This window comes from Cheilinus undulatus, linkage group 19 (assembly GCF_018320785.1).
Source record: "Cheilinus undulatus linkage group 19, ASM1832078v1, whole genome shotgun sequence".
NCBI lineage: Eukaryota > Metazoa > Chordata > Actinopteri > Labriformes > Labridae > Cheilinus > Cheilinus undulatus.
The window spans coordinates 6,607,439-6,627,552 of NC_054883.1; the positions used below are offsets into that span (position 1 = coordinate 6,607,439).

The 20,114-nt window shown below is 38.8% G+C and overlaps 1 protein-coding gene across 9 annotated transcripts in view; it reads left to right on the top strand.

The window, feature by feature from the left end:
* Positions 1-20,114, top strand: part of atp8a2 (ATPase phospholipid transporting 8A2) — a 107,768-nt gene that overhangs the window by 11,383 nt on the left and 76,271 nt on the right. For 4 of the 9 annotated variants that reach the window (XM_041814362.1, XM_041814358.1, XM_041814360.1 and 1 more), the window contains 6 exons: positions 3,875-4,052; positions 7,377-7,476; positions 13,165-13,263; positions 13,362-13,407; positions 13,631-13,671; positions 18,832-18,905. In XM_041814362.1, coding sequence (XP_041670296.1) covers positions 3,875-4,052; positions 7,377-7,476; positions 13,165-13,263; positions 13,362-13,407; positions 13,631-13,671; positions 18,832-18,905 — 538 coding nt within the window. Of the gene's footprint in view, positions 1-2,965; positions 3,174-3,874; positions 4,053-7,376; positions 7,477-13,164; positions 13,264-13,361; positions 13,408-13,630; positions 13,672-18,831; positions 18,906-20,114 lie in introns of those variants that run through there. The other 5 variants (XM_041814359.1, XM_041814364.1, XM_041814365.1 and 2 more) reach the window with 4 other exon arrangements.

A 20,114-nucleotide genomic window follows, 5' to 3' on the forward strand; every position in this document is an offset into this window, starting at 1 on the left:
GCTGTGCTCTGCTGGGGTTTGCTGCTGACTCATCGGTGGTGCATCAGTAATGAGTTACAGGGGTGACTGCGCCTCTACTCCATCAGAGATGAGTAACTGAAGCATTGATCTCCTCAGAAATGAATCAGAGCTGAAAGTGGGCTGCTGAGAAAGCCGTTATTGATCTGCTTGGAAATGTAAAGGCTGGAAAGGTTAAAAGGTGGAGGTAAGAGGGTGAGAAAATAAGCAAGAATGTATGGAGGAAAAATCACACGGAAAGAGGAGTGTGTCTTTGACAGAAAGATGACATTAGTTGAACTGACGTGCTTTGACCTTTACGAACTTCAGCCTTGATTCATCCTTAATCATTTCCTAACAATTGCACGTTATCTTGATTGACCCTCGTGCCGTTTGCACTGCTGAGCTGTGGAGTTGACTTATAGCTCTGTTAGGTGTGCAGGTAATAGCCTGGCCACAGATATATTATCGTTTAGCTGGGATAGACTTTGACCTTTGCTCTCTGCCTTGCTCAGACACTGTTTCTGGTGTGGCATAGCGGTATAAAAGCTCTTTAAATGACAGGAATTTTCTTCAAGTAGAGTAATCTTAATATTTATGACAGCAATGTCTAAAACCAGACATGCTTCCCCTTTAAATAACCCTCGGTCATGAAGAAATGATGTAATTATTGTTTCCTGTAAACACAAAATGTCTCTTTCAATAGGAAAGTGGGAGTCTGATGTGATAACACCCAGCAGATAAGCCTGACTGGCTTATTCCTGGGTCATTTTACAGTTCTTCACCTATTTCAGTACATCAGCTTTGAGTGGGATATAATGACATCAACCTGGGTTCAGGTATTGATGAGGGAAAGTTGCCCATCCATGAATGAGGAGCTGTAGAAGTAGACTTTCAGGACTGTGGAAATTCAATCTGCCATCGCCTGGCAGTGGTTATTCTTTTCTAAATTATTAATGCAATTAGTCTGTTGTTGTTTTCGCTTACAGACTTACCCAGATACAGACAGATTTCAAAGAATGATACCTTGAACAAATAACATAGGTGTGTTATTAGTGCTTGCAGCTGTTGGACAGATTAAAGGGTGTTTAGAGATCATTTAAGGTCACTAAAGTGACAAATGAGTGCAGAACGCCGTCTTTTTAAGGGACAGTGGGAATATAATGAAAAAGCAAGGGTTTTTGAAATCAATGCATGTCTTTATAGCTATTCTATTCTATATTATTGTGGTTGTTATGAAAGCAGAATAAGATGGCAGTAGGATCCAAATGATTTTGATACCAGTTTAGCTATGGCAGTAAAATAGAAGTCCATGGCATCCAGTCTTGAGTTGTTCTGGTACTGAAAAGCTGCCTCTCTTCACCTCATGGCAGCTTTTAGTTAAAACTGACTGCTGATCCTCAGTTTTTGGACCTCCTGAAAGTTTTCATCATTGAAATAATATGGACTGTTTAATATGAAAGCCAATTTTCCCCAAGTAAAAAAGAAAAAATGTAAAAGTAAGGAAATTCTTGAAAAAAAAAGCCTCGTAACTCATAAAAAAGTCCTAACTATGAAATAAAAAGTCAAAATTACTAATTAAAAGTCGAAATTATAAGAGAAGAAGATTATAATTATGACTTTAAAACTCATAATTATAAGATTAAAAAGTTAAAATTATTAGTTAAAAAGTCATAATTATGAGATAAAAAAGTCAAAATAATGAGATAAAAATTAATTTCTACTTTTAATCTCATAACTTTGACTTCATTTCTAATAATTGTGACTTTTCATCTCAGAATTTTCCATTTTTAACTCATAATTTCGACTTTTTATCACAATTAACTTTTATCTCATAATTATAACTTTTAAGCTCATTATTTTGGATTTTTTATCTCATACTTTTCAGTTTTTGACTAATAATTTTGACCTTACTTCAAAATTTATATTTTTCATCTCATAATTATGACTTGTATTTCATAATTTTGACTTTATCTCATAATTTTGACTTTAATTTCATAATTTTGACTTTTTTCTCAATATATTAGTTTGTATATCGTAATTTTCAGTTTTTATCTTATAAGTTTGTCTTTTTGTCTCATAATTTTGACTTTTTATCTTATAATTTTGACTTTTGTGTCATAGTTTTCAGGTTTAATCTCATTATTTTGACTTTTATCTCATAATTTTTTTGTATTTTAACTCATAATTTTCTTATTTTAACTCTTAATTTTGGCTTGTATTTCATAATATTCAGTTATTATCCCATACTTTTGACTTTTTAACTCATAATTTCATCTTTTTGTCTCATGATTTTCAGTTTTCTCTTATAATTTTGACTTTTATCTCATAATTTTCTTATTTTAACTCTTAATTTTGGCTTGCATTTCATCATATTCAGTTTTTATCTTATAATTTAGACTTTTAAGATCATACTTTTGACTTTTTAAACTATAATTTCGTCTTTTTGTCTCATGATTTACAGTTTTCTCTTATAATTTTAACTTTTATCTCATAATTTTCAGTTTTTATGTCATAATTTCGAATTTTTATGTCATAGTTATGACTTTTTATCTCATAGTCATAACTAAGGATTCTTTTTTAATTTGCCTTACTTCCATATTTTCCTTTTTTAAGTGTCAAAAATAGGCTTCCATGGTTTACGGTCACATGTTATGGAAAGGATCCTGATATTTAGAATAGACCATAGATACTGTAGAATGTTATGCACGTGCAAATGAAAGAGAAAACGTGCAGATCAGAAACCTGTAGCTGCTGAACAGTACAGGAGAAGCGACATGACGTGATATCCTGATGGATGGTTTCTGCCTCGGGCTTTGTCATTTGACCCGTCCGCCTCCGACCACAAGCTGAAGGCGATATGAGGAGTCTGGCCCTTTAAAAGCGGAGCCCCGGCGTTGCCCCTCCGCAGCACTGAAGGAGCTCCATATGGCTTCCTCTTGTTGTCTGGACTGGCAGCAGTGCGAGCCGCTCAGCATCAAGCCTGAGGGGGGACGTCGTCCAAATCGAGTCCGATAAAAGAAAAAGGTTTCCCCGAGTGTGGCAAGTGTCCAGATGACACGGCAGCGGAGCTTGGCGGGAGAGTATCTTTTACCGGGACCGGGAGCTTCCTCCTTAGCAAGGCCGAAGGAGAGGAGAGGAGGCACGGGCGTGCTGCTGCATCTGTCCTCGTCCAGGTTTGCCGTTGTTATAGCCTACCAGCTGAGTAAACTGTGCCCTCCAGACCTGTTTGCATTGCTCCAACTTCCCCACAGTGCCCTTGCAGATCATAATCCAGTTATTATACGCACTCGAGGATGTATGAAAGTCCCGCTCCTGCAGCTCATGCGGGGGTGAATGAGCGGAGATCACGACGCTTTAAAATGGTTGGAGATGACAAAGCCAGGCAGGCTGGGAGGCAGGGAGTCTGCAGAAGGAGCATCCTCCTCCTCTGTCACTTTGTTTTTCTCTGGGATGATTTGTTCTTGTAAGCTTAATGAGGGCCGGCTCTCCTCTGTGTTACACGTGGACAAGTTGACGCGCTGATAAAACACACGATCCCTGCGCGTTTGTTCGCCATTGTGCATCCCTCAGCACATCCATTATACGCGGGGGGTCCCGTGGGCGTCGCGTGTGTACATTGACGGTACCTGCATAATAATACTGACAGACAAGGGGCTGTTTATACCGGGAAACGTCATTGAATCGACCCCACCGGCTTCAGCATACATCAGCATACAGTAGCCTCTAGTACTAATTGGTCGCCTTCTCTTTTGAACTGTAAACCACGTCTCCCGTCTATGTCTCTGTCTCCCCCTCCCTCCCTTCTCTCTCTCCCTCCCTCACTCGCTCTCTCACTCTACCTCTGTCTCACTGTCTCTCACTCACAATCACTCAGCCTCGCCTCTCTCCCATCAATCCAACGGTGCAGGACCTGCTTGCTCGTCCGCCGGTTACCGCAAGGCAGATGATGAGATGTCCGGGACTACTTCCCAGGCGGATCCCATAGATGCCACGGCGCGGACGGTGCTGCTCAACCGGCCACAGGTCACCAAGTTCTGCGACAACCACGTCAGGTAAGTGCAGCTCTTTGCCTTTTAATCTGTGCTGCAGTTCACTGAGTATTCACTGTGAGCTTATGAGCAGGCAGCAGAAAGTAAATCAAAATCAACTTTCCAGGAGGTTGAAAAAATTTCCCCGTAATCCATTTTTGTGCTACTTTTTGACATGTCATTTTGATGTTTAGGAAAATAGCTACTTTCTTTACGTGAGGGTCAGAGTACAGGGTCAGCTTTGCAAAAAGGCACTCCTGCTTTGTGGATATTTGCTCAAAGAGGCTTTACACACATGTGAAGTTGAAGGACATTACTCCCTGTATGTTTTTCCCCCTGCTATAGCATGTGCGACAGGTAGACTTTGTACCACTGAGATTGCTCTTTCCCTCTCATAAATACCCCCCCACCATTTGCCTTTAAATCTCAGAAACTAAAAACGAAAGTGCTTTTTTAAAACTCAGTAGTGACGACAGATCTGCAGGCAAAACTCTATTGATAAAGCGTTTTAATAACTCACTTATTAAGTGATGATTTGCCACACTGCCTGAAGTCCACATTAAAACGTGAGAGGAAAAACGCTTGGCTTGACAACTTAACATGACCGCTTTTGCTCGATCAATACCCGATGAATATTTGATGATGCCAATCCGAGTGAAGTAACTACACCTACATTCGTTTGCATAAATTACAGAGAGCGCCTCGGCTGTGTTGATCCGGTCAAAGGTGCGTGGAGTGTTTGTACTCGGGGTCATGGCAGAGTGGAAAATAAATGTTGTGATTTGTAAGACTTGTTGAAGGCTTTTTGTGTCATGACTGTTTGTAGGGATGTGGCAATACCTCACAATACAATTACAAATTCTAAAAAAGTGTGGACAGTTTGAATTGATTTGACAAAAACATACATTGCAATACTCAAGGGCGCTATCTTGTGCATCAGCAGCAAAGGAAGACCTCGAAATTGTAACATATTTATCAGGGAAAGTAAGGAATGAAGGATATTACATGTATTTGTTAACAGAACTTAATCAACAGCTCATAAAGCATCTTCAGCCTCATGCCTGTATGAGAATTAGAAATTGTGAGCCCAGTATTATATCATGTATTAAGAGTATTGTTACTGGTTGTGGTCTGAGAAGCAAAAGTAAGAAGTGAGCGACAAATCTTGAACTTCACTTTACACAGCATCATCCAGGCAGAGTAATGGGCAGACACAACTGTAGAGAATTCTCTTTTAAAGACCTCTTTTACTTCAGCGTTAACCCTAGTGTCGTCACCATATCTCCTGTCCTCAGCTGTTGTGTACATACCAAGATTGGTAATAGAGTTTAATTCAGTTCAATCCTTGTGTTTACCTTTTATTATGTTAAACCTCTCCTGGTGCTCTAGGCTGCATTGGAGTCATGAGTGTGTTTGAGTGCCATTATCAAGAGATTAAATGTCACTTTTAAACAACCAATTTCAGCCCTACAGATAGAATCTAATTCATAAAAAGTTGGGACATCGTGTCAATAAAAATTTCTACCTTTGGAACTGACAGAAACCCCTTATTTTATTGACAGAAAGCACCAAGACGATAGATCAGTCTACTTCAAATATGATACTGGCAACTTGTTTTGAAAAGTTAGGGCAGAGTCATGTCAAGTTGTCAACCACTCTTTCACATCACTTTTCATTCAGCAACACTCTGTAAGCATTTCAGGAAATTGGGAGACCAGTTGGGGGCTGCATGGTGGTGCAGGGGTTAGCCCTCTCGCCTCACAGTTAGAAGGCCCCTGGTTTGCTTCCCATGCGGAGTTTGCATGTTCTCCCTGTGCATGTGTGGGCTCTCTCCGGATACTCCGGCTCCAGTTTGGTATCTTGTTAATTTTGTACTTAACAATGTTGTAAATTTATGATTATAAAAATCATCAGAGCAAACAGAGTCTCATGACCCCCTGAAATCTTTGCTGCCCCCCCTTGAGGTGCCCAGCCCCTAGGCTGGGAACCACTGCCTTAGGTGTTGGTCGTTTTTTCAACCCTGCTGCATGCTGATTGGTAAATCAGGAGCACTTTGGCTCTAGAGGCATGCCCTCTGATGTCCCTGTGTTCCTGTAACTTTTTAGTTTATGTTTTAAAGGTTCAATAGCCATATTGATTTTTTCTAAGATTAATGCCTTGTAGCTTTTATCTGCACTCGCTGTTCGATGGGTCTCCCACTTTCATATTTCAATACATACAACCTGAGCATTAGTGCTGCTCTCCTTTGCACACATACAAGAGTGTCCTGCTCCATTAAGCCTAGAAAACATTTTACAACCACCTTCCTTTTCAGCAAATCCACCTGCTGCTTTCTTCTTCTTCTTCACACTGAAACTGAGCTTTAAAAAAATCACAGCCAAGGCACAGAGCAGCAGGAGAGAAACTTCCCTGCAGCTAACAGCTGTTAACAACACTGGAAGTTAGTCGGACATCCATAGTATGAAAAATAACACGGCCAGATGCTTTTCTGCCATTTTGCCTGGTTTAGTATAAGTTCATGTGTTTCTCTCTTGTGTGTATGGAGTCCTGTATCACTCGTCTTTGATTAGATTAGGAAGGCTTTGCCTGCTGGATCATAGGTGTAGTATCAGTTACCCTGAGGAATTGAGAGGATCAGGGTCAGGACATTAAGTGTGTAAGTGTATGAGTGTGTCTGTGTAACAGCTGTCTCTCTGTACTTTTGTGTCTCTGAGAGAGGGACAGATGGGGAAAAAAGAAGTTTTATCTCGGAGGAGATTGAGAACTGAGATCGAGTGGTGTGTTGCACTTACTTGATGCACTCAAACATGCACAGTCCATTAAACAAAAGCCATCACAAAAGCACTCACTTTTCTCTCAGAGAAAAAAAAAAACAAGGTAGGGCTTGACCTGAAGGTTGACTTTTTATTTTTAGTCACTGTAAAAGCTCTTACGGTAGCTCCTACCTTTAAAAAGACTAATCAATAGAGTAGTCTGATCAATATAGCTGATTGATTGACAGGTCAGGGCTGCCAAGGTTTCTTGCACCTATTTTCTGGGGTGCTTCATCTAAATTTAGATAGTTGGATTTAAATCATTGGACTATTTATAGGTGTGATTTGTGTGCAGGTCCTAATGACTCTGTTTGCCCTTTGAGTGTTTTAATAGATTTTTAAGTGCTGCAATATCGAACTGCAGTAAAGAGCCTTTAAGGTAAAACTGCTGGAGTGTGTCAGGTTAAAAAATCATTAGCACACAATTTATGCATGAATTCCTGCTTCTGCTAATGCATTACCTGGCTCGACCTTGATCCATCTTAGTGTAAACACAACCTAAAGTTCCCTCTCTCCTTGGCTTCTTCTTCTGCAGTACCACCAAGTATGGGATCCTCACCTTTCTGCCTCGGTTCCTGTATGAGCAGATCAGGCGAGCTGCAAACGCCTTCTTCTTGTTCATCGCACTCATGCAGGTAAACTCCACACCAAAACATTCAAGCTCTTTTGTCTGAGTCTGCAGAAATGTCAACCTGAAAGATTCCCACGAGCCTCAGTTATTTATTTGTTTGTACGTTTATTTCATTCAATAAAACTAACAAAACTATTTATATCCAATGTAAAATCTTCAACTTTGAAGGAAAAGGAGCAGGAAACAGAAGAATAATCTTATATGATCTGTCCCATCTTCCCAAAACATTAATCAACAAGCTTATGAATACATAATAAGTGATGTAAATAAAAAATAAACGAGCTTTAGGCTAATTTACAGCTGCTCATATCATGATATCAGTTCATAAGTTACAATTCATGTTATACCATATCACAAAATCAAGGCCTTGTCTCAACGACTCAAAATAAACCTCAGCTGGCTTTGATATTTCTACTAAACATAATGTTTGGCTTAAACTCTTTGGTTTCTCTGCCAGGATTGTTCCATAAAGGGATTCCTTTCACAGAAATGCAACATGTCGTCAATTTGATTTGAATCTTGGTTAAAACTCTCGGTCATTTATCAGACATATGGCTCATTATTGAGGGCTGGTCTGAATTAGAATTAGGTAAATTTATCTAAAATGACAGAATAAAGGAAATCCAGTTTAGGAATGATCACATCAAAGGTACCAGTAGGATTTTTTTTATAATTAAAGCTCCAGTGAGGAGTTTTAAGCTGATAAAGATTGTTTGCAGGACCCACTGCAGCAGCAAAGAATGATGGCTGTATGACAGTTTTTCTCTGAATGTGATCATTAAAATGCCTTCCAGACTGGCGCTGTCGTACACGACAAGTGACTCAGTGGTTCAAAAGTTAAATAACTTTTGAACCATAAATCACTGCCTCTTACTTGATTTTCCTCCTGAAGCTAGCAGTTGTGCTTTCCAATTGATTCTGTTGATGCCTTTTAATCTCTTCTTAAAGATTTATTTTTGGCCTTTATTAGACAGGACAGTGGATAGAGTCGGAAACAGGGAAGAGAGCGAGGAGAGACATGCAGGAAATGCCACAGGCCGGATTTAAACCCAGGTTGCCTGTGTACATGGCGCGTACCTTAACCACTCGACTACCGGCGCGCCATCCTTTTGATCTCTTGCGGCAGCATTTTCAGCTTGGAACTCGTGTGACTTTTGGGGACTTTAATGATTAAATCCACACCAGTAGTCTTTTTTATCCATTTTAATCAAATTATGATCACTTATTACCACTAGCTCAAATGCTAATTCAAATGCTAACTGCAATATTGTTTACCCTTTGTGAAGGTCTGTCAGCCAATGGCAGGCTGTTCCGTAATCACCTCATGCTGCCTAAATAAAGCACAATGTAGAGAGATAGAGAGCCTGTGATGCAGCCCCCTGTATTATTGTTATTTTAATATTTAGCAGTAAAACTCCATAATCAGCAGAAAAACAACTATAGAGTCACAGAGATGCTGTACATTATGATTTTATTTGTTGAGCCATGTTCTGAGTCAAATATAGGTCTAAAATAATTTGCTAGTCTGCACAGTCACAGGATGGAATTTCAGTCAGATAACACTTTTTGCTCATCTACAGGACAATATTTGCTAAAAGATAAGACAGACTGCTTTTTCTGCAGTGGGCGCTGAGATCAACATTTACCAAAAGTTCCTTACAGAAGCTTTAGATGTCTTTTATGAGAGCATACTGCATTCACTTGAGGAAACTTAACATTGCTGTATTCCCTAATCAGTGTTATATTTGTTGCGTCAGTGTCTCTGTGTTGATTTATGTTTTGGGCATAAGCTGCTCCAAGCCAGTTGCTCCTTAAAGGATAATAAAGTTGTTGAACTGAATTAAACTGAATCAGGGATGGACATTTTGTATAATTGCAGAAATCTAATATGTCAATATTTCCAAACTGACTTCAGCAAGAACAGATGTTAATACCAAGATATTAGTATCACTTTTATTTTGAAGAACACTACAGGTGCATCTCAAAAAATTAGAATATCATGAAAAAGTTCAGTATTTTTTGTCACTCTTTTCTGAAAGTGAAACCCATACCCATACCCATGTATAGACTTGTTACACATAGAGTGAAATATTTCAGGCCTTTATTTATTGAAATGTTGATGATTATGGCTTACAGATAAGAAAACCCAAAATTCAGTGTCTCAAAAAATTAGAATATTACATAATATCAATTAAAAAAGGATGTTTTACACCAAAATGTCAGGCTTCTTAAAGTATGTTGATTTTTATGCCCTCAAAGTGTGGGGGCAGGTGCCAAATCCTGCTGGAAAATAAAATCAGCATCTCCATAAAGCTTGTCAGCAGAAGGAATCATGAAGTACTCAAAAATGTCCTGGTAGATGGCTGCGTTGTCTGTGGACTTCAGAACACAGTGGACCAACACCAGCAGATGCCATGGCAGCACAAATCATCACTGACTGTGGAAACTTCACACTGGAATTCAAGCAACCTGCCCACACTGCCATAGGTACCAAAAGCTGGTTCAATGACCATGGTGTTACTGTGCTTGATTGGCCAGCAAACTGGCCTGACCTGAACCCCATAGAGAATCTATGGGGTATAGTCAAGAGGAAGATGAGAGACACCAGACCCAACAATGCAGACGACCTGAAGGCCGCTATCAAAGCAACCTGGGCTTCCATAACACCTGAGCAGTGCCACAGGCTGATCGCCTCCATGCCACGCCGCACTGATGCAGTAATTCATGCAAAAGGAGGCCCAACCGAGTTTTGAGTACATAAAAATCAATACATTTCAGAAGCCTGACATTTCTGTGTAAAACATCCTTTTTTAATTGATCCTATGTAATATTTTATTTTTTTGGAGACACTGAATTTTGGGTTTTCTTATCTGTAAGCCATAATCATCAACATTTCAAGACATAAAGGCCTGAATTATTTCACTCTATGTGTAACAATCCTTTATAATGTATGGGTTTCACTTTCAGAAAAAAGTGACAAAAAATATTGAACTTTTTCATGATATTCAAATTTTTTGGGATGCACCTATATGTCTTTCCTGGACCAGAATTTACCTGTTAGTCTTATTGTGACAGTCTATCTGTCTATATTTAGAAACACAAATCAAACAAGACAATGATGATTCTGCCATAAATGTTGAATGAATTCTAGGGTAGTGCAGCATTGGATTTTTCCAATATTCAATATGGCAATATGCTATATATACTCACAGCCACTGATACAAAAATGTAAAGGTCTAAAACTTAAGTTTTTTCAAACACACTTCAAAAACCAATGAGGGACAGGGTAAAAAACTCTTGTCCAAAGAACTTACTTAAAAGTTTCAGGTCGAGGTGGGCAGTAAACCGGTATTAATACCTTCACAGGTAAAAATTCTGCCTCACAATGCAACACTGTCATCATCGGTTTAAATGCCTACGTTGTGCTGAGATGCATACGTGAGGCACTTCCACTCCCACAGCTGACGGAGCGAGTGATTTGTGACAGAAAGCTCAGGCTGAGTTCAGTCATTAGCACGTTTAGCTCTACGTGTAGACAGGTAACTTACTGAACGTCACCCACTCTTGCTGCCGTAACTAAGCACAGTTAACAGGCAAAACGTGCTCTTTCTTCTCAGAGTTTGATGGCTGTGCCGCAACAAAGTCAGTGTGCCGTCTCCGTCAGCCTGCCTGGGGCTTGAACATAAGCTAAGTGCTGCTTTGGCTGGTCTCTGTTTATGTAGAGCCCAGTGCTGCAGCTATTCATCTTACAACGGCTTTAACAACCGTTTATAGGTGTGTTTTTAACTTATGAACTATTTTCTAAGTGCACGGTGAGTCAAAGATCCAGGCTGCGATGTTAAATGAGGTCAGAAAAGCTGCTGTAAACTGGCTGCAAAATCTCACTGGTACGACAGCCAAAGCTAAGCTAAGTCAATGCTAAATACACTACTTCTGTCAAGCTTTTCACAATAAAAGTCCGTGGCTGTTATTTTTCGTGGTAGATTAGTGCCTGACACAGAGGGTTTTTTGGGAGAAATGAAGTGCTTAGTACATTTTCGACACAGCGTCCAGGCGAGCCAACATATTTTCTTGGCCCATTTTTACATAAAACACATTAAACTACGTGGATAGAATGTTCCGATTTACAGCCATTATGCTGCGGATCTCACTGAGCTCGTAATAACCACAGGATCAACTTTCACAGATATCACTGCAGGTTAATGCCACTACTGTAGCCAAGCACCTCATATGACCCAACTTCAAAAAATCCTAGTATTTTCCTTAAAAAAAAAAAATCTGTGCTCCTATGCTTGGATATAAATTGAGTTTGCCATTAAAGGCTTGTTGTAAAGGGAGGAGGGGTTTTTAACACTTAAATTTGGATTGAAAAGAGTTATCTCTTTTCAATTTTGTAATACCGTGAGATAATACCATTACTGTCAAAGGCAAGAAAAATACTGTGATAGGATTTTTAGGTTATATCTCCCAGGCCTAGTTTCAGGAATAAAGGTGATCTGAGAATACCTAGCTGGTCCTGCCTAAAACTCCACCAACTTTTATATCTTCTGTTACCAACAATAATTTTCTTGAGCTAATATCTCTCTCTATCTGTACAATTTTTGTTTGATTTTTTATTTTCAAATTGTTTTGTGTTTTATTTTATTTTTATATTGAGTGCTATTTTTTGTACTGTTTACTAGTTTTATATTGATTCTTTAGAACACTAACCTGACACACCAGACTGTTTTACATACCCGCTGCATGTGATATAGTCCACATCCATCTGAGCAACAACTCATTGTTGGTGTTTGAGAAGGGCAGAACCTTGAAGAATCTCAGAGGATGACTGGAAGAACGCTCCTTGTGTCACATTAATTGCAGGCCAATCGGACAAACAAAAACGACACAGTGAGCAGTACTGCAGAGCGGACTATATAATGTGGGCTCAGTAGGCAGCCAAGATCACTGATCACTATCAGTGGAGCCAGTTGGGTAAATCAGACCAAACCAAAGCCAATGAGAAGAAGAACAAAAACCTCACCTCTGCTGAGAAAAAGTTTTCAGTGCAGTCCTTTGCTTTTCTTTTGATAAAGAAGTGTTATCCTGATAAAACTGCTGCATCCAAGCACATTGCTTCACCAGCTTGCTATCAGACAAAATCCTGCCTGTAGCTGCCGCCTCATCCTGCCCAAACGACACCGGTTGGTTCAGTCATTCTCGGACTGGACAAAAACATTTCTGACTGAAGCTTTGTTAGATGGATCCGTATGATGACTGAAGCCATAAGGATTTTCATTGGTATACAATAAAATTAATCCTGATTTTTATCTACTTCTGTTGATTTATAAAAAAACAGCAGATTTCTTTAATGGAAAGTTCACATAATAATCTCATAATTATCTTCATTCCAAAAATGAAGCATTTTTTCTTCTCTTTTGAATGCCTGAATTTTCTGCACTTATGCATTTAGTGAATGATTTGATTATAAACATTTTTTTTGTCATCTTTGTACTCTCTAGACTTCTTTAACTTAATCCAAGTGTGTGCTTCATGATAAAGTTGCACTTCTCTCCTTAATGCTTGCATATCATGCGTCTTTGTGTAGTTAAAAGTAATTCTTCTCTACCATTGCTCTGATGGTCCATTAAAGCTACCCAACACTCTCTAGCAGCTGTGATTTCTGAGTGCTGCCACTGTTGACTTTCTGCAGCAAATCCCTGATGTATCACCGACCGGCCGCTACACCACGCTGGTCCCACTCATCTTCATCCTCACCGTGGCAGGGATCAAGGAGATCATAGAGGACTATGTGAGTAACGATTAATGGATGAAAAAAGCTTTTTTTTAGTGAAGAATAGAATATTTGGATTTATTTTAAGCTAACGCATGATGTATGTTTTTATACAGAAAAGGCACAAAGCAGACAACACCGTGAACAAGAAGAAGACAACAGGTATCACCTGTGTGTGTACGCGCCTGTTAGTTATCATCAACTGTCTGTGCGCTTTTCCATGAGCGTCTCTTTGCGTGCCCTTTGTTTTCCTTTCATGGCTGCTTGAATAGCCGTTGTCCGTCACTCAGTATTGTGCCGACCCCAGACAAAAGTTAGAGGTTATGAATACTGTATGAGTGCTGTCTATAGGCTGACTGATGGCTATGTTGTCCTTGTCTCTCAGTGCTGCGGAATGGAGCCTGGCAGACGATCATCTGGAAACAGGTATCACAAACTTCATTCCTGTGTTTTTGGTCTCTTTGTGCACCACTCACTTTTACAATTCAGTTATAAACCTCTTAATGGCAGGAATGACGTAATATCATACCCTATGAAGCGGCTAAAAAGAGCAGACTGAAAGGACGCATTAGAAAACAAAACCAAATCAATAACGTTAATATTAGATAATGCATTCTGCCAAAGCAGAGAAGGTTAGAAAAGACATAACACAATACATATTAGTTGGGCAGGATTATTTAAAAGAACATTTTAAAGCCAAACATGCAGTAAATCCAGTGTCCTTTAGTTGTGTAAGGTTTCGGATCAACAAATTACATTAATATTTTTACTCAAGCATCACATTTGTCTCAAAGGAGCTTAAGTCCTGTCCTCTCAGTCCCGCCTCTTCTGCACTTTTTCACCTTTTGGTTCCCAGAATTCTTTGGATCTGTAATCACTCTGTCCTATTTGGTCAGGATCTGTCCATGCTTTGGAAGAAGATACTCCTCCAATTAGTATTGACATTGCAGGGCTAGATTACATGTAAGTTTGTTTGTTGATTTTTATCGGCTCAATTTGTCCAATTTTCCACATGGGCAGACCTTGTTAGTGGAATAATTAGGTTTTCTCTGCTGGTCTGCATTTGATACAGAGATTCTTAAGACCTGCTCACCAAGTTTGCTTTCCCTGCCAAATATGACTGAGTCAAAAGAATAATGGGCTGTCCTTGTACAAGGAACTTTGTTCGATATGTTTGAATAGAAGAAATGGGCTGCACGTGAACTAGGGCTGAACGATTTGGGAAAATAATAAAATTGCAATTTTTTTCCCAATATTGCAATTGCGATTTAATATACAGTTATTTCTTAAGTTCCTTATCTGATGTATTTTCCAGCAAACACAAGCAATAAGTCATTCTTCACTATAATCAACACAATATTTGATCAAACAGGCTGAACAACTTTGAAAACATAACAAATTGTGACTCATATTGCAAATTGGATATGAATAGTTTTATTAAAGGGAGTGATCATTTTTTATGTCATTCTCAAATTTATTAAGAAAAACATTCAAAAATGAAGAAAGTAGGATTTTTGCATGATATGTAATGCATAATATCTCTGCTGAAAAAAGTTGCAAACTGGTATTTTGACACAAATTTCAAGTTAAAGAAATACTGCACCTTCTGCAATGTAAAAATTGCAGGACATATTACGATTTAATCTTATTCGCGATTAATTGCCCAGCCCTAACATTAACTATGTTAATTAGGTCAACTAAAACTATGACTAAAAATGTTGGTCGACAGCCTTTCTTCCATGACAAAAACTAGACTAACAAAAATAGATCTTTGATGACTAAAACCAGTGTTAATTTGGGCAGCAATTTTTAATTTTAATCTTAGTTTCAGTCTTTAAATGAAATGCATTTAAGTGTTAGTCACATTTTAGTCATTTCTGTCCTTTTTAGTTTTAGTCTAGTTTTAGTCAATGAAAACTCAAACATTTTAGTCTAGTTTTAGTCCATAAAATGTCCTCACATTTAAGCCTTCTCTTTTAGTCCAATCATTTATTTTCTTGCTTAAATCTGGTACCAAATAATGGTATCATGCAGTCTGCCAAACCTGGGGTCCCTACTTTCTACAGCTGAGGGACAAAAGAGATACAGATGCATCGTTGTTTTCTGACAGATTTAACCACAGTGGAGAAATATCACGGATTTTGAATGTCTGATGAAAACTACATTACATTTTTTGTCTAGATTTATTAATCTTGATGAAAACTAAACTTAGTTTTTGTCAGCTTTAGTCAGCACTGATCTATTTTTGGTAGTCTTAGTCTAGTTTTTGTCATTGATAAAAGGTAGGAGGCGAGATGGAGATTAATTGTTTACTTTTACTGCACAAACATCCGACATGAAGAAAAAAAGATGGTGCAGAAAGTCAAATGGTGTATTAGTGGTAGAATTGAGTACTATAATGATAGGTCGTTGCCTTACGCAGTATGAAACAATGTATTCATGCTGTCAGCTTATGAGTGGAAAATAACATACCAGAAACCAGATCTAATTATGTAAGGCATGTTTCTAATAATTTCCCATCTTATTAAACTAACGCTGGAAAATATTTAATTTTATAATCTTGATTAATCTCAGGATTTCTGCGGGTAAATGTACCCTTTTTTTTTTATCCCATGTAAAATTCCAGTCACACATTTAGATCTGTTTTTTGTAACTGTTTTTTTTTAACCATCTTCAAACTAAGGGTAACTGACTTTCTCCTTGGAAACAGACCTGCTTTTATAAGTAGGTTGAAGATTTTAACATGAACTTAACGATGGATAAAGGAACTTCTTATGTACTGAAAAGGAAATAAGGAAAGGTAATAGGTAAATGTTTGGAGAGGCATCCGGCTGCAGACCTCGAGCAAACCTCTACGCTGGGGCGTTCAGCCGCAGACCCGCAGGCTGGGGCATGATGTTTATTACCTGAGCCGAATTTTCTGCTCTAGCCACTTGCCCACTGGCTTGCCTTAAATCTAACCACTCGGGTTTTAATGCCTAAATCTAAGCACTCGGGTTTTAATGCCTAAAGGTTTTAATAGTGTAGACCGGGGGGGTTAGTCGGGATCTGCTACTGCATGCCCCAGCTTACGGGGCTATGCTAATGTCTAGTAAGAGTTGGCGGTCTAGTCATGCTAACAACAGCTAACACGCTGCACGCCCCGTAGAGGTCCGCCCCAGCTTGCAGGTCTGTGGCTGAACGCCCCATTGTAAAGGTTTTGTCGAGGTCTGCAGCCAGACCCTCTTGAATGTTTGTGAACACAGGGTGCAGATCACTTTTGACCTTTTCGCTGAGCTGTCTGAGTTTTTGAAAGTGAAGTTAGACATTAAATGGGACATATTTACCCTTTTAAGACAAGTTTATTTTGGTCTCAGAGGTCCCTAAAACATGCCTGTGAAGTTTGTTTCTGAAAAAACACTCCAGTACTGGATTTTTGCATGTCTAAAAAAAACTCTGTTTCAGCCCTGCTGACAATTAGCTGTTTCTGTCTGTGGCTTTAAATGTTTCTGAATTGTCTGACTCTGCCCCTCTCAGGAAAAAATACCCAAAATACCCTTTTTCAGTAACCTGGCATGTCATATGGATTTGTTTCACACATCCATCTGGAAAAACCTTTGATAGACAGCTTTTTGGAAAGGGCAGAGCCTTTGAAAAAAACTTGGAGGGTGATTGGATAAATGTTCTGTCTGTCACATCTTTATGGGCCAATCAGAGCAACACAACATGTGATGCCGTGCCGCTACCGAGACGCTTGTGTGCAGCTACTGAGGAATAAACTCCATATAGAACCGCATAACGTGAACCATGGTGACTGTAGAAATGTCAGTACTCGACTTTTGTCATTTTTGAAAAGAAAACAACTCACTGCTGTTCTTTGTTCTTCTTTTGAAAGAAGAAATGTCTTCAAGTTCTGATAAAACTGGGGCTTTAGCAGCATCCATGCTAATGTCATTCGCTGTAACAGCACCCGCCTCTTTTTGCTGTTTGCTTACGTCACGACTCTGCCATGCCCGAAAGTACTGCCCCTCATCGCTGATTGGTCACCTTCAAAAAAAAAAAAAAAATTGCCCCTGGCCTGTCCACAAGCCCCCAACAACTAGAAAAATCCATTACCCTGTTCTCAGATTTTCCCCTCGTGATGTCATGTGGGAGTTAGCCCCGCCCCCGGGTTCAGTTGGCCCTCCCCACTTAGCAGAAAGTTACGCCCTCCAGTCCCATCTATTAAGCTACATCCCTTTCCTGAGAGGGGCGTGGTCAGGGGTGGAGTCAGACAGCTCATTAACATCTAAAGCCACAGAAACAGCGCGTTCTGAGCAGGGCTGAAACAGAGGGGTTTTTAGACATACAAAAATCCAATACTGGAGTGTTTTTTTGACAACAAACTTCACAGGCATGTTTTGGGGACCTCTGAGACCAATATAAACTTGTCTTAAAGGGGTAAAATATGTGTCCTTAAAGACGGAGTGTTTGCAGGACGTAAAGCTCACCCATCTGCATTCAATACGGCAGATCATACTGAAAATTTTTGGAAACTCAGGATTTTTGTGCTTGTGTGGAGACATAAATCAATTTTCTTGCCATTATCAGGTCGCCTTGAATGCACTCATTAACACTAGAGTCCAGCTGTGTACAGTCTTTGCCCAGCGGATCAAATCAAATCAAACCTGAGCAGGAATTTAGCCCCCCCGTTCATCAGGGTCACGACAGGTGAAGGAATTTGTCCAGAGCGGCTCTGCTAACTCAGTTCTGCTCATGTTATAGAGAGGTGGTGACAAAATGTGCAGCTTGTTCTCTCTTCATAAGAACTCTCTGTTTCAAGCTTGAATTCATAATTATTACATAATTAGACTAAAATAAGAGAAGTTTCCCCTTGTGATTAATTACCAGCTTTAAGTTTAGTGTGGTAGCACTTTGTAGAAAGTCACTTTTCCCCAAAGGAGGGTCTCACTTGAGAGTTGAGTTGAGGATTCAGTAAACAGTTCCCAGATCACAGTTTAGGATATGTGTTGGATTCAAGATGATATCTCCTTCAAGTTTCCAGAGAAAAGGTTTTAGAGAGTCCAAAAAAAAAAAGACAAAAACATTCAGACGTTTTAATGGAGCCTGATGTGGCGCTCTCTGTGTCTGGGCTTGTCTATCCAGATAATATCAACTCCACGTGCTTTACCGACATCACATTCTTTTTGGCAAACAGATCTTTCTTTGTCGTGTGGTAATCAAGAGAGTGTTTTGCCCTTTTTTAGCAAATGCTAAGGGCCAAATGGCTTTTACCCGTTATTTTAAAAATGTTTGAAAGCACCAGTTTTCTCAGGTTATCATGCTCATTTCTGTTTTTTCTTTTCTGTCTCTTTCTCCATGCTTTGAAATCTTTATGTTTGATCTGGTTTAATTCTTTTACATTTAAATAAGAACAGTTAAATCTCTGCACCGCTGTGCTTGCTGTCTCCTTGTCTTAAGTCATTCTCTTTCTCTCTCTGTTGGCTGGTCACCAATTAACCTGCTTCTTATTTCCTCTGTCTTCCTCCCCCTTTGCCCCCTACCCATGGTCTTATTTCCCCCCTCTTTCTTTCCCCTCATGCTGCACTGCTGCTTCCTGGCCACAAGGTGGCGGTAGGAGACATAGTGAAGGTGACCAATGGCCAACACCTTCCAGCTGACATGGTTATTGTGTCCTCCAGGTCAGACTCCATGTGTTTGAATGTGCATGCCTGCTTGTGTGGGGGTCGTCATTTACATTTGTGGCAGTTGTTTATATTTGTTGTGATCATTTATGCTTGTTATACAACCTTTAAAGGCTGTCACTGATTCCTGTTTTACTTGCAGAGCAATCTATTGTCACTTTTTTGTTTTTTGTTTAATTTTAAAGAAAGCAATGATTGATTACTTTTACTCACTGGTTTTCTTAAGTCAAAGGGCTTAAAAACGTTGGAATTTTTAATACTTTAAGTTGTCTGAACAAGCCTATATTTATATTTTACATGCTTTAATGAGTGTACTCTCTTACTTACTAGAGAAACTGGGGATGTAACGATACACTCATCCCACAGTGAGGTTTTCCGCTGGATTTACATTATGATTTTATTATATATTTTTTGTAAGAACATGATATTGAAATCATTTAATGGAAAAATATGATTATTTTGTTTAATTTTTCTGATAATAAAAGAGCTCAATATCCTTTTGGGTAACTTTTTGTACTACTTGTATTTGTTACAGCAGGGGTGTCAGTCTCAAGGTACGGAGGCCAAATCTGGCCTGTGGAACAGTTAAATCTGGTCCACGAGATTATATGATACTTCTGTTGTAACTGGCCCATCAGTATAAGGTCTGCAGATTTCCTCAAGTATAAAAATGTGAACTTATCCTTGATGATGTAAGATATCCTTGTTAAGTCATACAATCTGAAAAAATAAGGAGTAAAAATATTTAAATAAGAAGTCAGGAATGCTGGAAAATAAGTAATTTGTGTTTTAATTTCATATTTTTGATTTTGCATCTCACAGTTGGGACTCACACTTAGGATTTTGACTTTTTATTTTGTACTTTGAGCATGTCAACTCATAATTTTGACTTTTAATATAATATTTTGAACTTTTACATTTATAATTTAAAATGGTAAGTCATATTTAGACCTTTTTAACTAATTATTTTGTATTTCATCACATATTTTTAACTCCTAACTTTGTCTACATAATCCAGTAGTTTGACCTTTTAGACTCACAATTTAAAAATTTGAGTTGCATTTTGACTTTTAATTTCATGATCACAAATTTTATTTCATATTTTGACCTTTTAAACTCCCGATTTTGACTTTCTTTCTAATATATTTGCCTTTACAAACATTATTTTTCAACTTTAATTTAAATGTTTTGACCTTTTTGAACTAA